The sequence below is a fragment of the Clupea harengus genome, chromosome 8 (assembly GCF_900700415.2).
Source record: "Clupea harengus chromosome 8, Ch_v2.0.2, whole genome shotgun sequence".
Classification (NCBI taxonomy): domain Eukaryota; kingdom Metazoa; phylum Chordata; class Actinopteri; order Clupeiformes; family Clupeidae; genus Clupea; species Clupea harengus.
This window is the reverse complement of record NC_045159.1, coordinates 2,356,561-2,380,517: the sequence shown is the minus strand read 5'-3', so window position 1 is coordinate 2,380,517 and position 23,957 is coordinate 2,356,561. Positions and strand designations below refer to the sequence as shown.

The following is a 23,957-nucleotide window of genomic DNA, read 5'->3' as shown; positions in this document are numbered from 1 at the left end:
GAGGCAGTAGTAATAGTTGATTAATGCCATGTTATACTTAGGCCTAAATGCATTTGCAATTGCATCCTGTTTCAAAGGATTTAAATGGTTTAAATTGCAGGTTACAATGTGTCTACAAGTCTTGGATTTATCTAAATAAAGTCTAAATACATTGCCTGGGTAGTTTTCAGAAAGCTCTCCATTACACTTTATTCACATACGTTCAGTATCTTCAAAAACAGTTCTATATGGCTACAACAAAACACATACACTTCACTGACAAAAAGTTGTTGTCAGGTATGGAACAAACATTTGCAAAGTAGTTTGTCATTTGCAAAGTAGTTTAGCATATCAATGAAGAGTCTGAAACATCCTGGAAACCACTTTTCCAGATTAATTGCTTTCAAACATACACTGTTGTGGAGACATTGTCAACTTATCTCAAACAAAACCTTCACATTTATGATTAGTCAGGGAAACAATCTTGTCAGCAATTAATGGAATTAATGATGAACCTGGGTAAAGAACAGCCGAGAGGAGCGAATCACTGGCAGAGTTCAAATTTCAACTGAGAGGTCAAGCTTTAAAAGCAGCAAATGACTGTAGACGGATTCTTCACAGGTGGAGAACAAGTAAGTCCATATGTTTGTGATGTTACCTACACTGTAAACACTGCATGGTTTTGTGTAATATTTCATTAACTATTATTTTTGATATATGAATTTATAGCAAATGACCATTTATGTTTCACATATAAGTATTTTTTCATCAACATCTTGTTAGTGGTAGGAATATTGTTGTTGGTGTTTTTTGATAAAACAGTAATCCTTGATTTTTGGGATGTTTCCTTTTTTTTTACTTCCTTGACAAGTTCCTTGACAGTGAGTTTCACACAGTATGTCATACAAGATTACAAGTTTTTGGGATGTTTTTAACGAATATTAAGTAGAGTTATGATTGTATTTAGTGAACATTTAGTCAGATCATGTGCCAACAGATTAATCTGGACACTGATTTTATGTATTTATTTGACAAATTAGTGATGTTACATGGTTCCAGAGAAAACTACCAGAAAATAAGAGTTTGTCTTTGAAGACTGTTTCATGATTATTGTTATTATTATTATTATTATTACTATGATTAATATTATTATTATTATTGCATAATTAGGATGTCTTCAGAAAATGTAATTTCGCCAAACTATGTATAACTTTCAAAGACGGTATCAACCCAACCTGCCCACTTTCCCCTTTCCATGCAGTTGCCTCCTGTTTTCACAACAGAACAAACTACGGATTTTAATTCCATCTAAAGCCATTCACAGTTCAGTCACATGTAATTCCTTTGGGTCTTTTGTGAGGGGGATGGTTGTTGTTCTGAGAAAGAGCTATTCTAGCCACGTTAGGAGGGGAGGGTAATGCGAGATTAGCTGAAAAAAAGAGAAGTTGCTCCAAACAAACTCTGAGAGCTCAAATATTCTGTATGATAAAAGTGACATTCCTTTTCATCTCATCCAAGGTTTCTTCTCGTTACTAGGGGCAGTGGACATTCGTTGTTACATCTTGTGATTAGGAGGTCTTTAGACACTTCATGAAAAGGCTCATGCCGTGCTGGGCACAGTCCGGCTAGAGTTAGAGTGAGATATCAGTCAGGGGGTTGGGAGCGTGTCCATAGTGAACATTCTAACGTGGTTCTCCTCCTCCTTGGCAGGGACTCTCCTCTCAAGCATTATCAGCATAATGGGAGACTATGATGATGACACAGCTTTCCTGGGCCAGAGAGGGCCATTCTTTGTCATTACCTTCCTGCTCCTCAACGCCATCTGCATCTCCACGGGCTTCGCTGGTCTCTACTTTGTGTTTGTGGGGGCCACGCCACCCCACCACTGCCTGGTTCCTGAGGCAAACCTGAGTGAGGCATGGAGGGCAGCCATCATTCCGTCCCAGGTGGTGGACGGGCAGGCGGAGCAGAGCATGTGCAGCAGGTACAGGCTGGATGTGGTGAAGAACTACTCTGCTCATGGCCAAGTCCCTGGTGTTGATGTCAACGTCACAGACATCGAGCAGGAGCCATGTGTGGATGGATGGATCTACAGTACAGATATCTACCAGTCCACCATTGTTACTGAGGTGAGTGGATCACATGCACAAGATATGCAAAATATAACAAATGGGGATCAGCAGGTGTTTGCAATAATCCAAAACTTGTTATGAACCATAGTCACTTACAGAGAAATGGGACAAGGTAACAAAAACACTAAATCAATATTAATAAAAGCATCTAAAGAGGACCTATTATGCTAATTTTCAATTTTCGTAATTGTATTTTTTTGGGTATACTAGAAGTGATTTTCATATTTCAATATTCCAAAAACACATTATTTTTCTCATACTGTACATCTCTATTCACCCTCTGCCTGAAACACTATTAGAGCTCCTGTGTCTTTTAGCACCCCCCTCCTAATGAGCCCAGTGTGTTCTGTCTGGTCAGCTAGGCGGGCAATAAGGATTGTGTTACGAGATTGTGTCATCTTGTCACAAAAGATATGGGCTGGGATTCCAACGAGGCGTTTCAGGCAGCTGAGAAAAAGTGGTTTCTGTGGGACAGTTACGCCCTCTGGCGAGTGCTTTGGGCTTTGAAACCTTGGAGACCATTTACATGCACAAAAAAGCTTAATAACACACTAAAGGAAATGGATAAACCGTAAAAGTGTAATAGCTCCTCTTAAATTGTCTAAGAAACTAAGCATTTAAGTGGAAAGGGAAATCATCAGATTTGTTGTTGTTTTGCTACTCAAGTTTTGTGTATGTTGTTTTCCTGTTCATAGTGGGATCTTGTATGTGATAATGAATGGAAAACTCCTCTCGCTTCCTCAACTTTATTCATCGGGTTTCTGATAGGATCCCTTATCTCTGGTCAACTATCAGACAGGTAATTTATCTTGTAATTTTTAACTCCCAAAGTGCCTCTTCTGTCTGGTTCTCTGCTGATCTTACCTTGAACATTGGCAGTTCTCAGTCAGTGATGGCTGCAGATTGAGCACATCAGTAATGGTAGTGGTGCAGTGGCGCCATCTGTTGTTTAATACAAATAATGAGCAGTTCAATTGGCACTTGAGTAAAAAAAACAGTCATCCAAATTCATGAACTTCTGTGGCTAGGATTGAGCTGTATCAATCTCTTATTTCCTTTTTTCTGTCCTCTTTCCTTTTCAGGTTTGGGAGGAAGAAAATAGTTTTTCTTTCTCTGACAGGTCAAGTCCTCAGTATGCTCATTCAGTCATTCTCTCCATCGTGGCTGGTTTTTTGCCTCATCTACGTCTTAGTGGGGGCTTTCCAAATCTCTCTGTATATCACTACATTTGTTCTGGGTAAGTGTACTTAATCAAGGAGGGATAAACTATTTGTTGTCTACCCTTTTCACTGTAAGAGGAACACTTATGCAACAATGTTACATGATCAATTTGGTATTGTGAGACCTCTGCCTTCATGCTGTTGGTGTTTCCTTTTGCAATAGTTAGCTGTTGCAGATTAACTTTATTTATTGGTTAAAAAAACTTAAAGTAGATGGAGAGAAAGCCAAAGCCAAAATCTTATGTGAATAAAACATTTGATATTTCCTTATTTCTATCCTTTCTCTTTTTCTTCACACACACACACACACTTTGAAAGCAAATTTTTCTTGTTTTCCACTGTAGGCACAGAAGTGTTAAGTAAATCGTTGCGTGTGATCTTCACCACTCTCGGGGTCTTCCTCCACTACTGCATTGGATACATGCTGCTGCCTGGGTTTGCCTTTGGAATGAGGGACTGGAGGCCTCTTCTGCAAATCCTCTCTGGTATCATGTTCGTCTACATCCCCCTATGGTGGTAGGTCCTTCTAACATCAGGATCTTTGCTAGGGATGCTCGCAAGATCTTTTCATCCCATGATCTGTGGGTGTTTTTGCAGTGAGAGATTTTCTGACTACTCTTTAAATGTGATGATTCTAAGAATTAATGAAATGGTAATCTGGTGATCTAAAGATGAGCTGTGATCTAAAAGTGAGCTGTGATCTAAAGGTGAGCTGTCATCTAAAGGTGAGCTGTGATCTAAAGGTGAGCTGAGCTGTAATCTAAAGGTGAGCTGTGATCTAAAGGTGAGCTATGACCTAAAGGTGAGCTGTGATCTAAAGGTGAGCTGTGTTAATCAACCTTAATCTGATCAAACAGGTTCGTTCCAGAGTCTCCTCGGTGGCTTCTCACTCGGGGTAGAGTGGCGGAGGCAGAGGCCATAATGAGGGATGCAGCCAGGAGAAACGGAGTGACTGCCCCAGAGGTCATCTTCAAAGAGCAACAGGTTTGAGTTTTCTGGTCCTTATTTCATTTGCCTACACATAGATCTGGTGTCTTCTTGGATCACCTTAAAGACCTTGTGGACAGTTCAAATATCACTAGTAACCTGTTAAGCTAATGTTCCCTTTCAATATATTCATGCAAGTTCTCATTTACAGGTTGAAAAAAGTGATACCGGTAATACAAAGAGTTACAATATGTTGGACATATTGAGAATCAGTAAAGTGAGGACCACTACTTTCTTGTGCCTGTTGTTGTGGTAAGTTCATATCATCATGGTTTTTAGAATGATTTGATGGAGTGAGTATTTAATAATAGGCCCTTAGTTCAGTCAAGCATGTTGCTCTAAGTAACTCATCTTATTCTGCTTCTCCCTAGGTTGTCCACAAACATGGGATACTATGGACTGTCTTTGAACACCTCCAATCTAAGTGGCGATCCATACCTCAATTGCTTTCTGTCAGCTCTTTCGGAAGTTCCTGCCTATATTGTATCTTCCATACTTCTAAAGACCTGTCCAAGGAGACCTCTTCTCACAGTCTTTCTCATCATCGGAGGAGGCTTTCTTCTCTTGATTCAGCTAATCCCAGACAGTAGGAATCTCTCTTTTTGTCTACCGCCCAAAATTCAGAACTGATCCAGTAAGGGAATTTAAGAGGGTATACATTTTTTCACCTCTTCTTTTCTCCCTCCCTCTCTCTCTCTCTCTCTTAGATTTGCATGGCCTTGCAATAGCCCTGGAAATGTTAGGGAAGTTTGCCTTCACCATGTCCTTCACTGTGGTGTATGCCTACACCGCAGAAATCTACCCCACGGTGCTGAGAAACGTAGGAATGGGGATGTGCTCGTCAGCGGCTCGCATCGGCAGTATCACCGCACCTTACATCATTTACCTGGGTAAGCTCTTCTTCATTATACCTGGGTAAGCTCTTCTTGATTTACCTGGGTAAGCTCTTCTTCATTATACCTGGGTAAGCTCTTCTTCATTAACCTGGGTAAGCTCTTCTTCAATAACCTGGGTAAGCTCTTCTTCATTATACCTGGGTAAGATCTTCTTCATTATCCTGGGTAAGATCTTCTTCATTTACCTGGGTAAGCTCTTCTTCATTTACCTGGGTGAGCTCTTCTTCATTATCCTGGGTAAGATCTTCTTCATTTACCTGGGTAAGCTCTTCTTCATTATACCTGGGTAAGATCTTCTTCATTTACCTGGGTAAGCTCTTCTTCATTATACCTGGGTAAGCTCTTCTTCATTAACCTGGGTAAGCTCTTCTTCATTAACCTGGGTAAGCTCTTCTTCAATAACCTGGGTAAGCTCTTCTTCATTATACCTGGGTAAGCTCTTCTTCATTTACCTGGGTAAGCTCTTCTTCATTATCCTGGGTAATATCTTCTTCATTTACCTGGGTGAGTTCTTCTTCATTTCTGAGGGCTCTGCTTAAGTAGGCATTCCTAAAAGTGTGACTTGCTAACACCATAGTCTATCTGTGGCGTATGCATTTCACAAGTATGCTTGGAGACAATAGTTGAAATTTGGCGGAAATCTTAGTGAGAACGACTGAACAGTGCGATGTGTTGGTAAAGATGTGGTATTATGTTTCAACATGAAAGTGCAACAGTGCCCTTGTCTTGTAACTGTCACTGTGTCGCCATCCACACCAAGATTTGAAGACTAAAGCTTGGCCCTGCATCATCAAAGTGAAGCGTTGACCTAATGAACAAAATGGCAAAATCCAGCAACCAGAAGTTTCTACATTTTTGGGCCATTGGGTTTTCTTAGGATGAAACCTGTTTTGCATGACAAACCCTCTGCTATAGAAACACCATACTCCATTTATTAGGAAAATCATGTTGTCAAACAACACACTTTGTTTTTGTGCTCACCTTTGCCACAGGCACCATCAACAAGTACCTCCCCTACATCCTGATTGGGAGCATGACGTTGGGCTCGTCAGTGGTGAACCTGTTCCTGCCGGAGACGTTCGGCCGAGAGCTTCCTGAGTCGGTGGAGCATATGCAGAAGTGCAGAGGGTATGAGCCTCTCTCTCCCTGAGAAATCATCCAATCATGCGGCTGCTGCTGCTGCTGCTTTTGACTTAGGCTTCTGAGTTAATCGCATGCTTTCTCATTAGGTTGTGTCAACAAATGAAGAGCACAGACAACTGCCCTGAAGCAGGCGACGCTGACAAATGTGCTGTTCTGAATCAGTCCAAACTGTAATCACTGGCCCACTGCTAACCTGGCATCACAGGCTAACCTGCTAACACTGCTAACCTGGCATCACCTGGTCGCCTCCCCTACTCAGGAGATGAGAAGTAATTCTGACGCAAAAATATCCTCTGTAGATTTTTTAGTATCACATCTGTTTGTGTTTTTAATGCCACATGTATTGTATAGAAAAAACAGGACATTGCACACTCACAGTGTCATAGATTTTTTCAATCACACACTGAATAAAACTGCTTGTCTAATTCAGGGAAACCTGCTCACAAATTGTAAACAGCAGTAACTGATAAACTAAAACACTACTACTACATACTTTCAAAGCAATAGAACACACTTGGGGTGTGCAATGATATTTTGTAGCATAGTACATGAATAGACTGGAAGAGAATATTATTCCACATTGGAAACAAACCTGAAATATGTAAGTAGTGTCAAATGCTGAATATTCATTGAACAATCTTTCTGTATATCTTCTGACAGAAATGTAGTGTTGCCCTGTGCCTTTGTGTAAGCTTTTATGTATATATATATATATATATATATATATATATATATATATATATATACCAAGGCCTTTTATTATGTGATGTAATCTTGTACAACAATTTATGTTATGCTAAATTATACAGAATTGAGTTAAAGTTATTTCTCCCGGCGGACATTTTCCTTTCTTTGATTCAAGTAAGGGCAGTAAACAGTACTCCCATCCCCTCGGGAGTGTCCTCCTTTCAGTCCCCCCCCCCCCCCCCCTGATGGGCACAGATTGGGAGCCCATCACCACCTGTTAGTGGGTTTCAAATGACACCGTTCCATATTTCTGTCATATCAGCTCAGTAACAGTCCAAGTGCTTGCCAGTGGACCATCAAAAGGGCAAATCTCTGTTCACTAAATCACTAAAAATGTACTATTTGTACTACAAACACTTGAAAAGAGACAGAAATAAGTAAATAAATAAATGTTCCATAAATGTTAAATACATTTTACAGCGAGTGATAAGCGAGATCAAAGAGCTATGTCTTAAGTGCATGTTTAAAGGTTCCAACCGTTTCAGCCATTCTTAGGTATTCTGGCAGAGTGTTCCAAAGGTTGGGGGCATATAAACTAAAAGCTGCTTCCCCATGTCTCTTTGTCCTGGCTTTTGGAACTGTTAGAAGTTCAGTGCCAGAGGACCTCAGGGATCTACTGGGTGTGTACCTTGAGAGCATGTCTGTTATATATTCAGGTGCATGACTATGGAGTGATTTATAGACTAGTAAGAGAACCTTGAAATCTATTCTAAAACTAACAGGTAGCCAGTGCAGTGATTTTAATACTGGTGTGATGTGCGCTCTCCGTCTTGTTTTAGTGAGGACTCGCGATGCGGCATTCTGTATTGTTTGTAGTTGACTAATGGCTTTTTTTGGTAGACCAGACAAAAGCGAGTTACAGTAGTCTAGCCTGCTCGTGATAAACGCGTGCATCAGTCTTTTGGTGTAAGCAATGTTTCTTAAGTGATAAAAAGATGTTTTAATTATATTTTTGAGATCTGAGTCAAATATGACGCCTAGGTTTCTAGCTTGGTGCTTGGTGTTAATTGCTAGTGTTTTTAAGTGTGCAGATAGTTTCTCTCTCATTTCTCATTAATCACATAGATTAACGCGTTAACGCTGACAGCCCTAATATATATATATATAATATATATATATATATATAGAGAGAGATAGAGACATAGATAGATAGACACGATTGAAGGACTTGGTATTTTGTAGTGAGGTGTATTTTATACTTTGATAACTAGTCTAGGTCCTGGGGAAGATTTGTATGCGCTTCATTTAGCGGAGAATATCTCAACTGTTATAGACTAATATGACCCCATTGAACAACGTGGGATGTGTGCCAAAATCTCTATCCGGCACGAAAGTCCTGAAAATGACCACTATACTGACACTATTATCACACTACAGGTGAATGGGACTTTTGTTTTCCTTTATAGATATCCTCATCAATTTCTACCAGATTAATCTTCATATTAAGAGAAATAATTTTTATAAATAAATACAATTAAATATGCAAATTAGGCAATATCTCATTAAATATGCGTACATATAAACTCTTGAAGCTACAGATTTTCTTAGGTGATCACAATGTTTACAGTGTAAGAATTCTGGTTTGATATTTCTAATTTTGTCTGTAGATGTCCAGGGTGGATGCTGTGTGTGTGTGTGTGTGGGGGGGGGCTATTATCATTGGAACGTTAACTTAAAGTGAGATATACAAAACAGCAGGTTTATTCCCTGTGTTGCAAGGTAACACTTCAGGTCCAGGTACTGGTAGGAGTCCAGGTATGGGGATGATGATGAGAGCTCATTCAGTGATAGGATTTTTACAACTATTGCCTCCCTTGCATTTGCAGTACTTGCAACAACGGATACCAGCTACCCAACAGGGACATCCATTCTTGTGTGCACACTTGCCACATGAGCAGGGATCTGGCAAACCTTCAGGTTTTGAGATTACAATCTCAGGGACTAATAAACTGCCCTTTCTTACAAAACCATAAGCATCTGCATTTAAGATTGAGGTGGCGTCTGTAAATGGTGCTTGGACCCAAAGCTGCTGTTGATAATAGGCTCTTTCTATATGTTTTCTTGCATTAGTTGAGGTGCAAGCGGTCCTCTCAAAGTCCATCTTGAGGACATTACTATCGAACGCAGCAATGCGCAGGTCGTCAAATGTCTCCATGTCTGTTGATGGTTTGAGACATTTGACCAAGAATGTTTCCGCCATTTGTAATGCACTCTCTGTTAGCTGTGGACAGTTGAAATTGAGAATCAGAGAAGAGTTGTCTGGTTTGCGGACTGTGTTCAGAGCTGCAAGTTTAGTTGAAATTTTGCTGGTTGTATCACACCCAGTCAGCGCATGTAGTGCTGCTGGGAGGCACTGTGTGAGCTTGTCTCCCATCGCTTTGCAGATATCATGAAGTGCTAATATTGATCTTTTCACTCCTGATTTGCGGATAAGCCAGAGCTCTTGGAGGCCAAGACTTCTCCAATTGACTGTTATGTGGTATAATAGACACACAAAGACATCTGTGTCACCCGATGACAGTGTCAGTGATCATCCTGTACGGTGACTTAAAATGTCCTGCACAAGGAACATCATCCTGTCATCAGCTTCCTTGTGTGTGCAGTTAAGCCGAGGGAATGGAGTAGCACTCACCGCTGACACAATCCATGCCTGTGGTGATATACCAAGGTATAGTGGTTTGGTGCCTTTGTAATTGGTGGTCAGCCACTCAACATACAATGCCTGAAAAGCAGTTTTGCTAATGAAACATGACCAAAAGTTCTGGAACATTTTGGTTTGGTGATATCACATCAAGGACAACCATGTTTTTTTATTTTCCTCTTCTCTCCCTCTCGTGGAATGTCTTGATGGGTGGATCAAGTCAACAGCTCAGTCCCAAGTTGTGATTTGGCACTCTTCCTCAAGTAACCGTCTTTGTCAATCAAAAAGAATGCAGAGTTGGTGATCTCATGCTGGAGTAGCTCCTCAACTGTGAATCCCCGGTGACACCCATACTCAATAAACATGAGAGCTTTGATTGTCTCATCTTTGATGTCTGCTTTGGAAGCCAAATTCAAGGTGGTCTTTGGCAAAGTAAACTTGACTTTTGACTTTAGTCGAGTGCATTGATATCGACTTATTATACTAGGAAATGTAAGCTTTTAAAGTTTAGGTTAATAAATAACTGGCAATTCCTGTATGTTGCTAGTTGTATGTAATAGGTAATAGTTGTAACTTTTTTTAGCCATTTTATTTATATCAAATCAGAATGCTTACACTCTTCTATGACCTTATAATCATGGTCATTGTGAACATTGTGATCACCTCAGAAAATATGTAGCTTCAAGGGTTTATGTAAGGGATAATGTATAGAACGCCGGTCATTATCGGGAAAATAAGCCCCGACAGGGCGAACAGCACCCCGACGCGAACCATTCGTGGGGTTAAAAGGCAGAGAAATAGTTCGCCAAAGACGTGAATGGAGCATTCTACAGCATTAAGAAGAGCCGTGTAATAAGTAATAAGTAATAGTACTTATTACATGGCTCTTGTTAATGCTGTAGAATGCTCCATTCACTTGAATGGGGCTTCCCAACGTTCTGTGGTCAACTATTTTTCCATATTTGACCGTTGCTATGCATAATTGACCGCTGTCAAGGGAAGTGGCCTTTTTGCCTCGGATTCACGTCTTTTGTAGCACTCCGCAAGTAGTCCGGTAATTTATCAACCTCAGTGTATTCCGTTGCTTAGCAACGTCAGCTGATCTGATCTTGAGTTTCAGCTGACAGTTGAGCAACTGTGTTCTAAAGAATGTTCAACGTCTTTGAAGTTCAACGTCTTTGGCAAACTATTTCTCTGCTTTTTAACACCACGAATGGTAACAAATAAATTGTTGCTGTTCGCCCTGTCGGGGCTTATTTTCCCGATAATGACCGGCGTTCTATACATTATCCCTTACTTATCACACACAGCATCCACCCTGGACATCTACAGAGACACAATTAGAAATATCAAACCAGAATTCTTACACTGTAAACATTGTGATCACCTAAGAAAATCTGTAGCTTCAAGAGTTTATATGTACGCATATTTAATGAGATATTGCCTAATTTGCATAGTTTATTTTATTTTTGAGACAAAGTGTAATACAAAAAGTATTTCTCTTAATATGAAGATTAATCTGGTAGAAATTGATGAGGATATCTATAAAGGAAAAGTCCCATTCACCTGTAGTGTGATAATAGTGTCACCTATAGTGGTCATTTTCAGGACTTTCGTCCCGGATATAGATTTTGGCGCACATCCCACGTTGTTCAACGCATAAAAATCTTCCCCAGGACCTGTACTAATCCTAAATGTATGTAATTCGTTGCAGATTCGTTGCAGTTGCAGAATGCACTCCAAGCAAAAGAAGCATTATGTTTTGCAAACAAAAACATTGGAGATTGAACTATGACCTTCTTTGATCTTCGGTATAAAACAGTGTAGGTATTGAAAGGGACATCAACCTTCAACCTGCATCGTACTGCTAATATTTAATTTCCCCTATTTAAACCTTATTCCTCTATTTACTTTACCGTAACATTGATTACATTTGTATTAAATATATCAAACAGCTATGATGTCTTTAGTCAATCTATTATCACAATGTGTCAGCTGAAGTTAACTATGAAGCAAGATTTTTTTACGATTACTCACAGTTCGTCAGTGGTCAATATTACCAGTATTGACATTACCAACATTCACAGCATGTTGCAGCATTGAGCAGTCATTTACACTGTGTCCTAACTACAGTACATGCAAGAATATGCATGCATCGCATTGCATCGGACGTTCTCTGCTCATACCGAATCCGTTAAATATGCACGGTTGTTATGTCATGTAGTTAGGACACAGTGTTACTCCGTGGTGAAGATTGATCTGAAGATTGAGCTCAATACATGATTGTTAATCCTAAAAAATCATGACATGGGTCAAAGTGACATTTTTTGTCTGCGTCATTTTGATTCATGCCCTGTCACATAAAGAAGGAAATTGATCCGGGTGGGTTTAAGTACCGGTAGTTTATATGAACCAAGCAAATGCCTGTAGTTGTTCAGACCAATGAAAACCTGACGAAGAGTTGGATGAGGTCCACTGATCTTGGAGATGCTGCTGGACATACTAATTATGACATACAGCATTGATAATATAATGTAAGATTATATAAATTAGTAACTCTTTGCGAACGTGAACACTTAACTTTCAGTTCTTTTTGTTAAAATGTGTCTTTTGTAGATTAAAATATAATCAAGATAAATTGCTTTCATATGACTCCTCCCCAACGTTCAAACGTAAGTGAAAGTAAAACGGAGCTATCGAGCTAAAAGAATTAGCTACCAATTTTGTGTCAAATAGAATACAGGAGATTTATTTATCACCTTGGATTTCAGACGTTTCCAGATTTTACCTTTTGGAATACGATGTCAGTGTCTTCAAGGTATGTACGACTGATATTTGTTAAAGTACGTGGCACAACGGAATAATGGATGTTCTTTGCAAGACAATGTGGAACTTACTGCTGGAGGATTTAATGACAATATATAGAATATATATGATATATAGGGGTTGTCGTTTTGGCAATACTGTTTCTTTTTGACACAGTCACAGTCAATTGATCCTTGGTGTTCGTTTTCTTTCTTTCTATGTTGATTTCTTCTATAATTATAAACACGGGACAACAACGCGATTGTGAAAGCGAAAGCTAGAGGGAAGGCAGGTTTATTGATATAGCACAATTCATACATATTGGAAATTCAAAGTGCTTTACAAATGAGCAAATGAAGGAACATAGAAAAAAGAAAAGATTAAAATAGTATTGTGCATTATAAAAGAAAAGAAAAACAATTCGTACATTCGATTAGTTAACAAAATGCATCTGAGAACAGTTGGGTCTTTAAGTCTAGATTTGAAATGGCTACAGTTGGAGTACATTTGAGCAGGATGTTCATTTGATCAGGAAGTTGGTTCCAGAGCTGCCCAGCATAGCAGCTAAAAGCTGCTTCACCATGTTCTGACAGTAGGTATTAGAAAAAGATTGTTCTCCAGTGATCTGAGATATCTTGCTGTATACTCCTGAAACATATCCGAGAGGTAATTTGGTCCTGTCCCATTTAGTGTATTATAAACAAGAAGCAGTGCTTTCAGTGATATTCATAAGAACTCTAGCAGCTGCATTTTGTACAAGCTGAAGCTGTTTGATGTTTTTTTTTTTAGGAAGTCCTGTGACTTCAGCTGAAGGACATTTTGAGACATCCAGCTATAGTTTCCAACAGCAACAAAAAGGTAGGAGCTTTATAACAGCTGTTTTTAGGGACTGAATAGATTATTTGAACCCCCCTCCTCTTTTGTCTGTTCTGGTAGCACTAAAAGTGAAGCTGATTCATTGAGGGCAGTGGTGATTTTAGCCTGAAATTTCTGGTGGGGCAATTTTGTATGACGTCATGTCACCGTCACAAAAATAGAGGTAGCTGATTATTATAAGCAGTAGGCCTATATAGACCAGTAAGATATGCTATGGGCTGCATTTTGAGTGCCAGCAGGGAGCAGAAATCCTATTTCAAATACATTTCACATGCTTCAGCGTTCAGCGCGACACAAAGATGTTGCCTATAATACAGCATTAAAGTCAAATGATTGCAACAAAGTAAAAAGATTAGACAGACACATAGCTCAAATAACTTGCATAATTTATTAAGCTTGTGGCACACGTGTGGCATACAATATGAAGCGAAAGGCACAACTGAAACAAATAACAGCAACAAAACATGCTGCTAAATGAACAAAACTTTGTAAAAAGACGATGTCCTTGCAGATTGCATTGATACATCCATCAGCTCCAAAAAAAGAAAAAAGGTTTGACTCACCAATGCAGATCACTTAAATAGGAAGTTGGCGCGGCGGTTCTTTGCTTGAGCAAATCTCTCGATGACTTTGCGTTTAAAATCCACCAGTCCATGAACGAATGGGTTTTCAATGGAAAACATGGAGAGGGCGTTCCGTCTCTGCTGTCCCATCGTGTTTCTTGTGAATGTTTTAATCCTTTTCAACGTTGAAAAGTTCCTCTCAGACTCTGCAGACATCATCGGGGTTGTGATGATGATGCTGAGCAGAGTGCAGGTTTCAGACAAGGCCTCTTGCAGGTTGTTTTGGTGAATGGCCTGGAACAGCAACAGTGCTGATTTTCCTGTGTGCAGCTTAGTGTGTCCGTATAGTGCCCCAAACGTTTAATTTCTAATTTCTCTTCCAACGACAATGTACTAAATTGCACCCTCAATAAATAGTCTACATTATTCATTGTAGGCTGAATTAAAACACTTCCAAAATACTCGAAAACTAGCGATAGCTAACTAGCAGTAATGTTACTGGCATTGATCTGTCTGATTATGATTTGTCTGTATGTTTTTTTTAATCTTGGTCACGGGGTACAGTTCTCACGGTTTTCGCAATATTCGAGTCGAGTTGCTAGGCAGATTTCGAGGGCACATCTGAAAGTGCCCCATCTCCCAATGTAAACTTTGGCCTGTGTGGTTCACACTCATTGGTGTTTCCATGGCAACAGTTTTTAGCTTGCGCCGCTGCCCCACAGAGCAGAGAGCGACAGCGGAGAGCAGCATTTCACTGAGCAAGCACACAGACAGAAACACACACGAATCAAATTACTCCAAAACAGGACTATAATGCTTGTGAGTCAAGTTTATTCACACACACATTCACACTACTTTGCATATTAAATAAAATAAAATATATTTTGCCACAAAGCACAGATGTATTGAGCTTTCTGCACAACAGCGCCATCTGGATCTGGTGAGGCAGTGCCCCACGTGCCCCTAATGTAGAAACGCCACTGATTGAGGGTAGTAACACCGCTTGCTTGACCCAACCATGTTTCAGTTAAAAGTAAAAAATCAAGTGTATGTGTGCAAATAAGATCAATAAGATGACTTGTTTAGAAGGTAAGTGTAGAGAGAGTAACAGATTCAAGTTGATATGCAACATGCTTTAAATTTGAAAAGTTAACAACTTAAAAAGGCTAATAATTCTAAAAAAGGCTTATTGGTTCTCTTTCTGAATTGGACAGGTATAGCTGAGTTAGTGAGCACACAATGCCCTGACATGAACCGAGAGTTTTATATATAGACACATATGCGGGGACTTACCACTTCTGCATGGCAACTCTCAGAGTTGTCTGTGAGTCTCTTCGGGGAGTTTCTTAGTCTCTGTGATAGTTGGGCAGGCTCCTGGAGGTAGAGATGTAGATTTGACATGGGAGGGAGAGAAAGTAGGGAATGGATGTAACTTTTAACTTTTTGACTCATCTTTGAACTTGTTTCTCTTCAAAGGCAATTGGTCTTTTCATTACAAATTCCATGTTTTCATAGAAATTTCACAAACCCAGTTTGTAGCCTTTGCTTCAGATTCATTACACAAACACAAAACAGCTTAGCCTTTAAATAGCAAAGTGACTTGACAGATTAACGATTCTTTTCGTCTTTAAAAATGTAACAGGTTAACACGATTCTGGCAAGAGGTTGTTCATATTTGAGCTCCTTACAATGTTTTCAATTACTATTTGAATGTATGTAGGTACAGTCTGCAATTCTAATCCAATACACATTTTGTGAAATTCAGCTAATTGTTACTCACGGTATTCTAGCTTTATGTTCTGTGGGCACTCAAAAAAAGCTCAAGTGTTCAAACACATTCCTGGCTCTCTAAATGGGAAAAAAAGAAAGTGGCCCAGACTGAGCCATACACCATTCCAGCCAATCAACACATTGCTTTAGGAACATGGAAGGGGAGGCATTTGATGACTGCTGTTGAGGTCAAATATGAACTGTACCTTTAAGGCGATCTCTATTGTTTGAATGAGAATGAATGAGATGTTTAATTTTAGATATGGGGTAAAGGCTAAAGAGCAAACGATCAGCAGTGAGGCATGTGTTATTCATTTGAATTTCTGAATCATACTTTGAATTGACCTTTGGCCTTTTGGTCTGAGATAAGGTAGTCTGTTGACACAGAGATATTATTATCAACGGAGTAAACCTTGAGCATGGGGATGTAGTTCTTGTTAATCCCACAGGGTGTCACTAGCAGCCTTTCTAATTATTCAGCTTCTTAGAAAATGACATCTCTCCTATGAGTATGCAGCAGCACAAGTCTGAAATAGTTTCATACCTTCAAGATGATATGTTAACGAAAATCTGATCCACAGAGGATGTTAACAACTAAATTGAATTGCTTTCAAGTATTTTGGAGCCACTCCGAGTTTCTGCCATGGTTGTTGGAGTTGACTGATCCACATCAGTCCAGTTATGCTAGTCTTATCAGCCAATCTCTGGTGACTGGTACAGTCAAGACTTTGGAATCTGCCTGATGTATTGCAGGTTAACCAACTCAGCCACTTTTTGACCTACATAAAGACTCAAAGACTAACATGGGGCCTTTTCCACAACATATACTATCAGAGTTTATAAGGCCTGGGAAGAAATCTTTTTCTTTTTTTAAGAAAATAAGCCTAACTTTAGGGTGTACACCGTAAGGCACTTAAACTTAAAGAAGCATTATGGAGATTTGGTCTAAACAAGTTAGCTACCTACCTAAAAAGCATGCATAAACCTTGCAAACACCACCAACAGCCCAGTAGGCACTGATAAATGCTTGCAAACATACTGACTGGGGTCTTTTGGCGATGACGTTAAGTCTTCTTTTGCATTTTCGCTGGGTGTTCTGACACGAGCAACAAAACTACATACTGCATAGCCTGGACTGCTATGGACAAAACCAAAAATAGTTGCTCAACTTTAAGTTGCAAATATTAGCTACCCTGAACATTAGCACTGAAGCAGTATGCAGGAGGGTAGGCTAAAAAGAGGAACACTACCACGCCACTAGCATACACCGTGTAATGTGATTTATGGGCCTTGATCAACCATTGCTGTGTAGCTTTGTTTTTGGGTGGAGGGAGTCATCAACTTGACTTTGGCGGTGCACAAAGTTCTTTGTTTCCTGTCATGCCCTACAGCCTGGTCCTGCCCATTTGGCAGCTGTTGTGTTATATTGCTGTCCAACATATTGCCTCAATAGCGGGCCAAACAAGTTATGTAAACATGACCAAAATCAGGCCTAATGTCAAAATGCAGTGTAGTACATGAGACCAAATTTATTAGTAGTGATGCCTATCTGTGAATACCATACGCCAATTGAGAACCTGTTTTATTTATTGTTGATATAATTACTGTAAACTAACTGTATGGCAGTGATATATATCAGTGTATATGCATTTATAAGTATATAGTATATAAGTATGTATATGAGACGTTCAAAGTCATTTTAGAGCTGTCTGCTGATTTCCTGAAAAAAGCGCCCCTTCAGGCTCCTCTGCAGAATTGCAGCCTTCAGTACAACCAGCGTGATTTACGGGAAATGGTAAAGTTCTAGGAGACGGTTGCGGCATGTGAGACTGTGTGAGCAGTCTGCAGAGGCATGGTTCAGAAAAGATAAACAGACTTTATGACTTGTAATTGAGGCCATTTGTATTGACTTCTCCTTTGCTGGTAGCATTTTAAAATCTTAAGTAAATGTTCATGTTCAGACTTCACCTTAGCTCTCTAAGCATGCCTTTCCAGAAACATTCTTGACAAAAAAAGCATATAATAACAATGTTTGAGTCTGTTGTGACATAGATTGTGCTTGTCTTATTTTTGTCTGCTTTTAACTCCTGACATCTCTGAGATGGAAATCATTGTAATATTGATGATAATTGTAATATGGTGCAATGTCAAGCAGGATCAAGATCATGTTTATTTGGGCTTAAAGCCTTTTTTAAGAAGCATACAGGAAACAGGCGGGAAACACCTAGGCGTGGTCTATTCCATAATTTCTAATATAAAGAATCCTTTGTGTCAGTCTTATCTCTTTTTTACTGATGTACTATGATATTTTATGTGTAGAAAGCCATATAAGACGTGATGCATAGCCTACAGTATTTAACTGAGGTATCTGTCCCTTGCTAGGGTTTGTTGTGTAGGCTTACTTGCAAGTCTAGTTTATTTCCTGCTGAAGCTCCCCCTTCAGGCCTGTTGCAGAAGTGCAATCTTGAGGAGAATTGGTGTGATTTACAGGAAAGTCCTCCCCACAGGGCTGTTGCAAAGGTGCAATGTTGAGGAGAACTGGTGTGATTTACAGGAATGTTGTTAATCATGGACATGGACCAGTGTGCCTTGTACTGTGGCATACTTCGTAGCATACTCCTAGAAACGTGACTCCATGAAAGTAAATGCATACCAAAGTTGGGCAGAGCAAAGCTGAAATTATCTGCTTTTTTTATCAATATTGTATACATAACAACATTGGTGGGTGAAAAAATTCATGTACAAAGTATAATTTTAACTGTTTCTGATAACCATGATAACGCAGAAAAATCATGGTTTTCCACACTACTGCCGGGCATTCTAATGCTTCCTGTTTGTATGTATATCTTTGCATCTAGCATTCCACACCTCAATACAGTTCCAAGTAAATCTGGCGAATCAAAGAACAATAAAGATTCTTTAAAGGGATAGTTCACTCCAAAACTCACTCGGCACAAAATAAGCATCGTAAAATGTCAGAGTGCTTCCCTTTATACAAAAGTAAAAAGTGAGGAATGTTGAGGAATATTTCTTAGTGATCTGAAGTTGGGTAAATAATGACAGAAGAGTGGGAAGAGTAAGAGCAGGGTGGTCCTGAGAACAGGGCTCAAGTGGTGACTGCCGGGGGAAGGCAGGATGTGATGTCATTCTGACTGAGCTGACCCCAGTTTCTACCCTTTGGTGCTAATTTATGGCTGCAGCCTGTGAATGCTCTGTTCGGATTGCCCCCATATTGTTGGTACAAAATCCAAATGCTACTGTGGTGTTGCGCTTGGTGCTGCAGGGCAGGGAGGCATGAACACAGCCTGGCATGAACATACAGTAGCCTGGCATGAACACCAGCCACCAGCCGAAGTCTGGACTTTTTCCCTTTTTTGTGCAGACCTAAAGTCTTCACTAAGTTTAAGTCTGGAAGATGACCGTTGACACAGTCCAAAGTCTGTATCTACCATTAAAATAAAACACTGTCTGATCTCATCTAACCTAATACATTAGCCTTCGTTTTTAAGATTAATGAGGATAAGTTCTCATTTCTCATTCTCGCAAGGGTTCAGGCTGAGGTTGCGAGGCGATCATGTGGGGCAATTACATTATCAGATTAGAAAGTGTGCGGATCGGCGTTAAAACGAACACCAATCCGCGGACAGATTGAAACCCCGATTCAAAAGTATGCAGATTCAGTGACCCAATCCGCCCTGTTTGTGTAGACGAAAGGTAGACGACATTTCTCTCCGGATTCAGGCAATCTAGGGTCCGTGTAGATGGGGTCTCAGCTTCCCCCTTCAAGGTGAAATGTTTAAGTGTGACAGCACAGCAGAGTTTTCAGGAAACTCACCATGATGCAGGGAATTGTAATAATCCTTTGACTCAAATGTTCAGGGTGAAAAACTCAGGGTGAAAAGCTACTGTGGAGTACAGAAACTAGGAAATTAAACATAACATGTAACACAGAGATATTTGATTGAAAACAACAAACGGTAAACAAAATGTACAAATATAAACAATCAGAGAGTAAAAAATATTGTGACAGAGAAATTCGTAAATTTACATACGAAATTCGTAAATTTACATACGAAATTCGTAAATTGTGTCAGAGGAGAAATTCGTAACAATATATATACGTATGGCTGAAGCGCATTATTAACCACACCCAAAATACAACGTGAGTGAACGTCTGTCTCCGCCATATTGGATTGAGAGCTCCCTATTACTTCCATTGTACCAAAATGTGTGTAATTACTTGTGTTCTGCTTCATGAAATACTGTTTTTCTGTTATATTGTTACAATTTAACATTGATTTCTCCTTAAAAATGCAATCATAACACGTTTATTTTACATCGTTTGACTTCACAAAGGGTGTTTCTACGGGGCACGGATCCCAATTCACTTAGAATGGGGTCACGTCATCAGTTGTTTGTTTGACCTTTTTTTGCTTAGATTTTTTTTTAACTTACCGAGAAGTAGACACTGCACAATGTAAAAACCTCATTATTGTAACTGAAAAATACGTCTGAGGGGATTTGCGAGGTGTCTGAGCCAGCTATCTAATGTTAGCGGTGTGATTGGTTGTTGACCTGTCAATCTCACTATAAACGTTTCCGTCACCACCATAGAAATATATACATAGACGCCCCATTGACTGCTTCAGCCCGTTGCTGCGACGTGCAAACGTCACCGCCATATTGGAGAGGTGAAGACTGGCCTGTAAACAAACGCAAGTAAACGGTGGAGCTGCGTTTTTTCTGAATAAAAAGCACTACAGCGTTTACATTTCTCAACCGATTTCACTGAGTCGTTTTTATATTCAAGGGTTTATGATCTACGTGAAGTACCAGAAAAAGTTTTGTCTCCATGTTACTTAGAATCTCGATAGTTAGGCTATAATCGCCATGGACATGCTGTATATACGTACATGTATGTCTCTGATAATGGCTGCTAGAAGCTCACTATTCTTGTGCTCCCACAGCTCATTCACTTTGAAATACTGAAAATAAATCTAAACTATCTAAATAGTGCAGCTTTAACTACTAATATTTTACCATCATTGAGAAAAAATGGAACAAAATCTGCAAATTGTATTATTATGACTATGAGGAATAATAATATGTAAGTAGCATGTTACGTGGTGTTACGTGGCCTTTTTCGATAGGGTTACAGTTTTTTTTCGAGAGGTTAGATTTGATATTGATATTGGCTTGATATTGACTTGTGATATTGATGTATGCACATAAAAGCAACATAATTTCAACATCTTCGTCATATGAATGATTCCTTCACTGACCAAGGCTGATAAACCACTGACTACAATTCAATGTATTTATATAGTGCAAAAACAATAAAATTGTCTCCTTGAGGTGGTAATAGGGGAGGGGAAACAATCAGGAACATGGCAGAAAAAATGGGCAGACCAGGTGAGATCATTGCTGTTCACCCCCAGGAACGTCTAGCAGCAACGGGCTGAAGCAGTCAATGGGGCGTCTAAGTTAGGTTTATCAGCCTGACATTTTCCACTTCAGATCCGTTGATGTGTAGGGGTGCATGCTCCACCTCCTGCCGCCTCCTAAAGTCCACAATCATCTCCTTAGTCTTCCTGATGTTGAGAGGGAGGTTATTATCCTGACACCATGTTGTCAGGGTATCAACCTCCCCTCTGTAGGCTGACTCGTCACTCTCAGTGATGAGGCCCACAATGGTTGTGTCATCAGCAAATTTAACGATGAGATTGGAACTGTGCGTTGCCGCACGTCTAATAAGGATATCTATATTCTTTCCAACTTCTTCTATAAAATCGATCCTATAAAGGTATCCTGCATGGAACCGCCAGGCCGTATTTATTTCGTATGTATCACTACGAATTTGTATGTTAAAAATTTCACTTTATTTTGTATGTATTGTTACGAATTTGTATGTTCAAAATGTCCGTATACATATGTACTGATTGAGACCAGGCTGGAAAAAGCAGCACAACAACATCCAACAGTGAGAAGGCTGGTCTTGAGAAGAAAAGCACACATACAAACAAAACATTACGTTGTGGCTTTATCTGGAGGCCATCTTGAACAATCTAGTCTGCATGATGGTACCTGCCAAAGTGTTTCAGGAATGTAATTTCATACCACATCGGCTGTAATGGTTCCTAGGACTGTATGCGCATGTGTGTGTTTTTGTCATGGCGGTGAATGACAAATAAAACCTGAAAGTCCACCCTGGTCTCTATTTACAGGAAGCCAACACATATTTTTTTTAAACCTGTGTACAAACTATATAAAACATAGTATCTAAATAAAAGATGGTAACTAGAATAAACAAACCTGTTCAGTTCATAAGGTTGGCAGATGGGTTTTAAAATGTTAAATCATCACATGTTCTCTGAGATGTGAGGGGCTTTTCAACTGTTTTCATTCTATTCACTGCAGATAACACAGCACTATAGGTTTGTCATGTGACCTAACTCAAATAATAATATAGTACTAATAGTAATATGATATAGAGATTCTGTTCCGTTGTGTAGTGTATTCTGCGGTGCTGACTGTTGTCATGGTTTCATGCTAGAGGGGCAGAGGCTACGGTGTGTGTTTTGTCATCTGTGGCAGTTGGGCACGTGCCATGTCCCACCCACTTGATTGCCTTGGCGTGTCAGCTCTCTGGGGTTATTTCGGGTGACTGTCCCAGAAGCTGGTTGAATTGTTGAAGTTGGAGTGAAGCCAACAACAGTGAATACCTAAAGACAGTCTTTCTCAGGAGTTCTTTCAGCACATCCTCTGGTTAGACTATCGCACAAAACATTTCCTTTTGTGTGCCTTCAGGAGGTCTTCAGAATAGATAGATAGAGACATGTCCAGTTATACACCCTTTATACCCTTTTCCCCCCATTGCAGACCCAGAGATGTGCAAAGCTTTGAATGTACACGCCACTGCACACTGTCAGGCTTTTAAGTGTTACACATCACATTCATAGAAGTTGATAGAGCCTTTGAGCCATGGAGCCTTTGTGTGTTAGCATCTGTGTGTTTTGCATGTCAGTTATATTTAATAATAAAAACAACCACACCCACATTTTTAAATAATTGCAGGATGTAGTTGTATAGTTGGCCTAGTCAGACTCTCATGTGTCTCTTAGTCACTGGATAATGTGTGGCTAGTTTTTGTGGTGCTTGTATCATAATGAAAGTGAAAAACAACTGGTTCGTTTTTTTAGCCTTTTGTAACAGGGCTCAGTGGATGGTTGGGTCCCCCATGACCTATACTAGACCCAATAGTCTCGCATATTACATTTTGTGAATTTGAGCCTTTTTGTTTTTGCCATAAATGCAGGTATGTGAAGGTCACGAAGGATGCATCTCACAAATTGAGATAGAGCTGTTGCATTAAAGTGACTCTAAATTAAGTTGATTCCCCTCCAGCCAGCGCGAGGACAGAGGTTGTTTTTTTCTCCACCACTTCCTCTTTGAAGTCTCATCTCGCACCACCAGCATATAGAGTATTGGGCTCTGTTCAACTCGTCTTGGAGAAAGATCAACATATCGCTTAGCACTGTGTTTACTCGTAGATGTTACATGATAGAATACCAGTACTGGATCCGGGACACTGGAATCATCACTGGATAATGTGAAACAGGTTTATCGCTGCTGTATACATAATAACATAATGAGTAGCAGAAATGTGTGGTTTAGAGGAGCGAGTCATTGCAAAGTTAGGGAAATACCAAGTTGCCAGTTGGGTAAAATGGCTTTTTAGGGAGTTACCCCTAATAGTCTGTTTAGTGAAGATGACCAAACAATGTTCCAGTACTTCTCTGTAATAAAGCACCACACCTTTTGCCCTTCAGATAGTGATGGTGTTTAGTCTGGGTGAGATGCACTCATTAATTATGTTGAAAGAAACACACAAGCATTTCTTTGATGTTTTAAAACATTGAAACATGCAATGATGTGCATTGTTAACTTCTCTGTAGGCTTTTACCATTGTAGGCCTCTGTACTAATATAATCACAAAAACAGTTAATAATAATGTATAACATCTCCAACAGGTGGTTACTGTGTATGCAGTGGGTAACACTGAGTGGATGATTGTGGAGGTTCAGTAATGAGAAATGACTGGCTAGATTCATGTTATTATACTTATTACATAGCTACAGCAATGGTTTAACTTTTTTATTGTTTTACCTTGTGTTTCAATGTGGTGCAGTATAACTGAA

General features: G+C 39.7%; 2 protein-coding genes across 3 annotated transcripts in view; both read left to right on the top strand.

Moving 5' to 3' along the window:
• Positions 1–66: 66 nt before the first annotated feature.
• On the top strand, positions 67–7,182 carry LOC105896480 (solute carrier family 22 member 4-like). 2 transcript variants are annotated; one of them, XM_031571472.1, is made up of 11 exons: positions 67–611; positions 1,690–2,108; positions 2,807–2,910; positions 3,194–3,348; positions 3,676–3,847; positions 4,189–4,315; positions 4,470–4,570; positions 4,690–4,904; positions 5,026–5,208; positions 6,207–6,342; positions 6,444–7,182. In XM_031571472.1, the coding sequence occupies exons 2-11, from the start codon at positions 1,719–1,721 to the stop codon at positions 6,529–6,531; spliced, it is 1,671 nt and encodes a 556-aa protein (XP_031427332.1). In that variant the 5' UTR covers positions 67–611; positions 1,690–1,718; the 3' UTR covers positions 6,532–7,182. The 2 variants fall into 2 exon arrangements, with proteins under 2 accessions (XP_031427332.1, XP_031427331.1); XM_031571471.2 differs by lacking the exon at positions 67–611 and having other exon boundaries at positions 1,037–2,108.
• A 5,035-nt stretch (positions 7,183–12,217) lies between these two features.
• Positions 12,218–23,957, top strand: part of acsl6 (acyl-CoA synthetase long chain family member 6) — a 45,773-nt gene continuing 34,033 nt past the window's right edge. The window contains exons 1-3 of the mRNA XM_031571465.2: positions 12,218–12,279; positions 12,517–12,563; positions 13,340–13,408. Of these exons, the coding sequence (XP_031427325.1) occupies positions 12,233–12,279; positions 12,517–12,563; positions 13,340–13,408 (163 nt within the window). The 5' untranslated portion in view covers positions 12,218–12,232. The remainder of the gene's footprint in view (positions 12,280–12,516; positions 12,564–13,339; positions 13,409–23,957) is intronic.

Excerpts from the sequence above, each read along its gene's own strand:
- LOC105896480 (XM_031571472.1), top strand. The coding sequence starts at position 1,719 with ATGGGAGACTATGATGATGACACAGCTTTCCTGGGCCAGAGAGGGCCA. Across the intron at positions 4,571-4,689 it reads TTCTTGTGCCTGTTGTTGTG|GTTGTCCACAAACATGGGAT; the intron begins GTAAGTTCATAT and ends GCTTCTCCCTAG. Across the intron at positions 5,209-6,206 it reads ACCTTACATCATTTACCTGG|GCACCATCAACAAGTACCTC; the intron begins GTAAGCTCTTCT and ends CCTTTGCCACAG.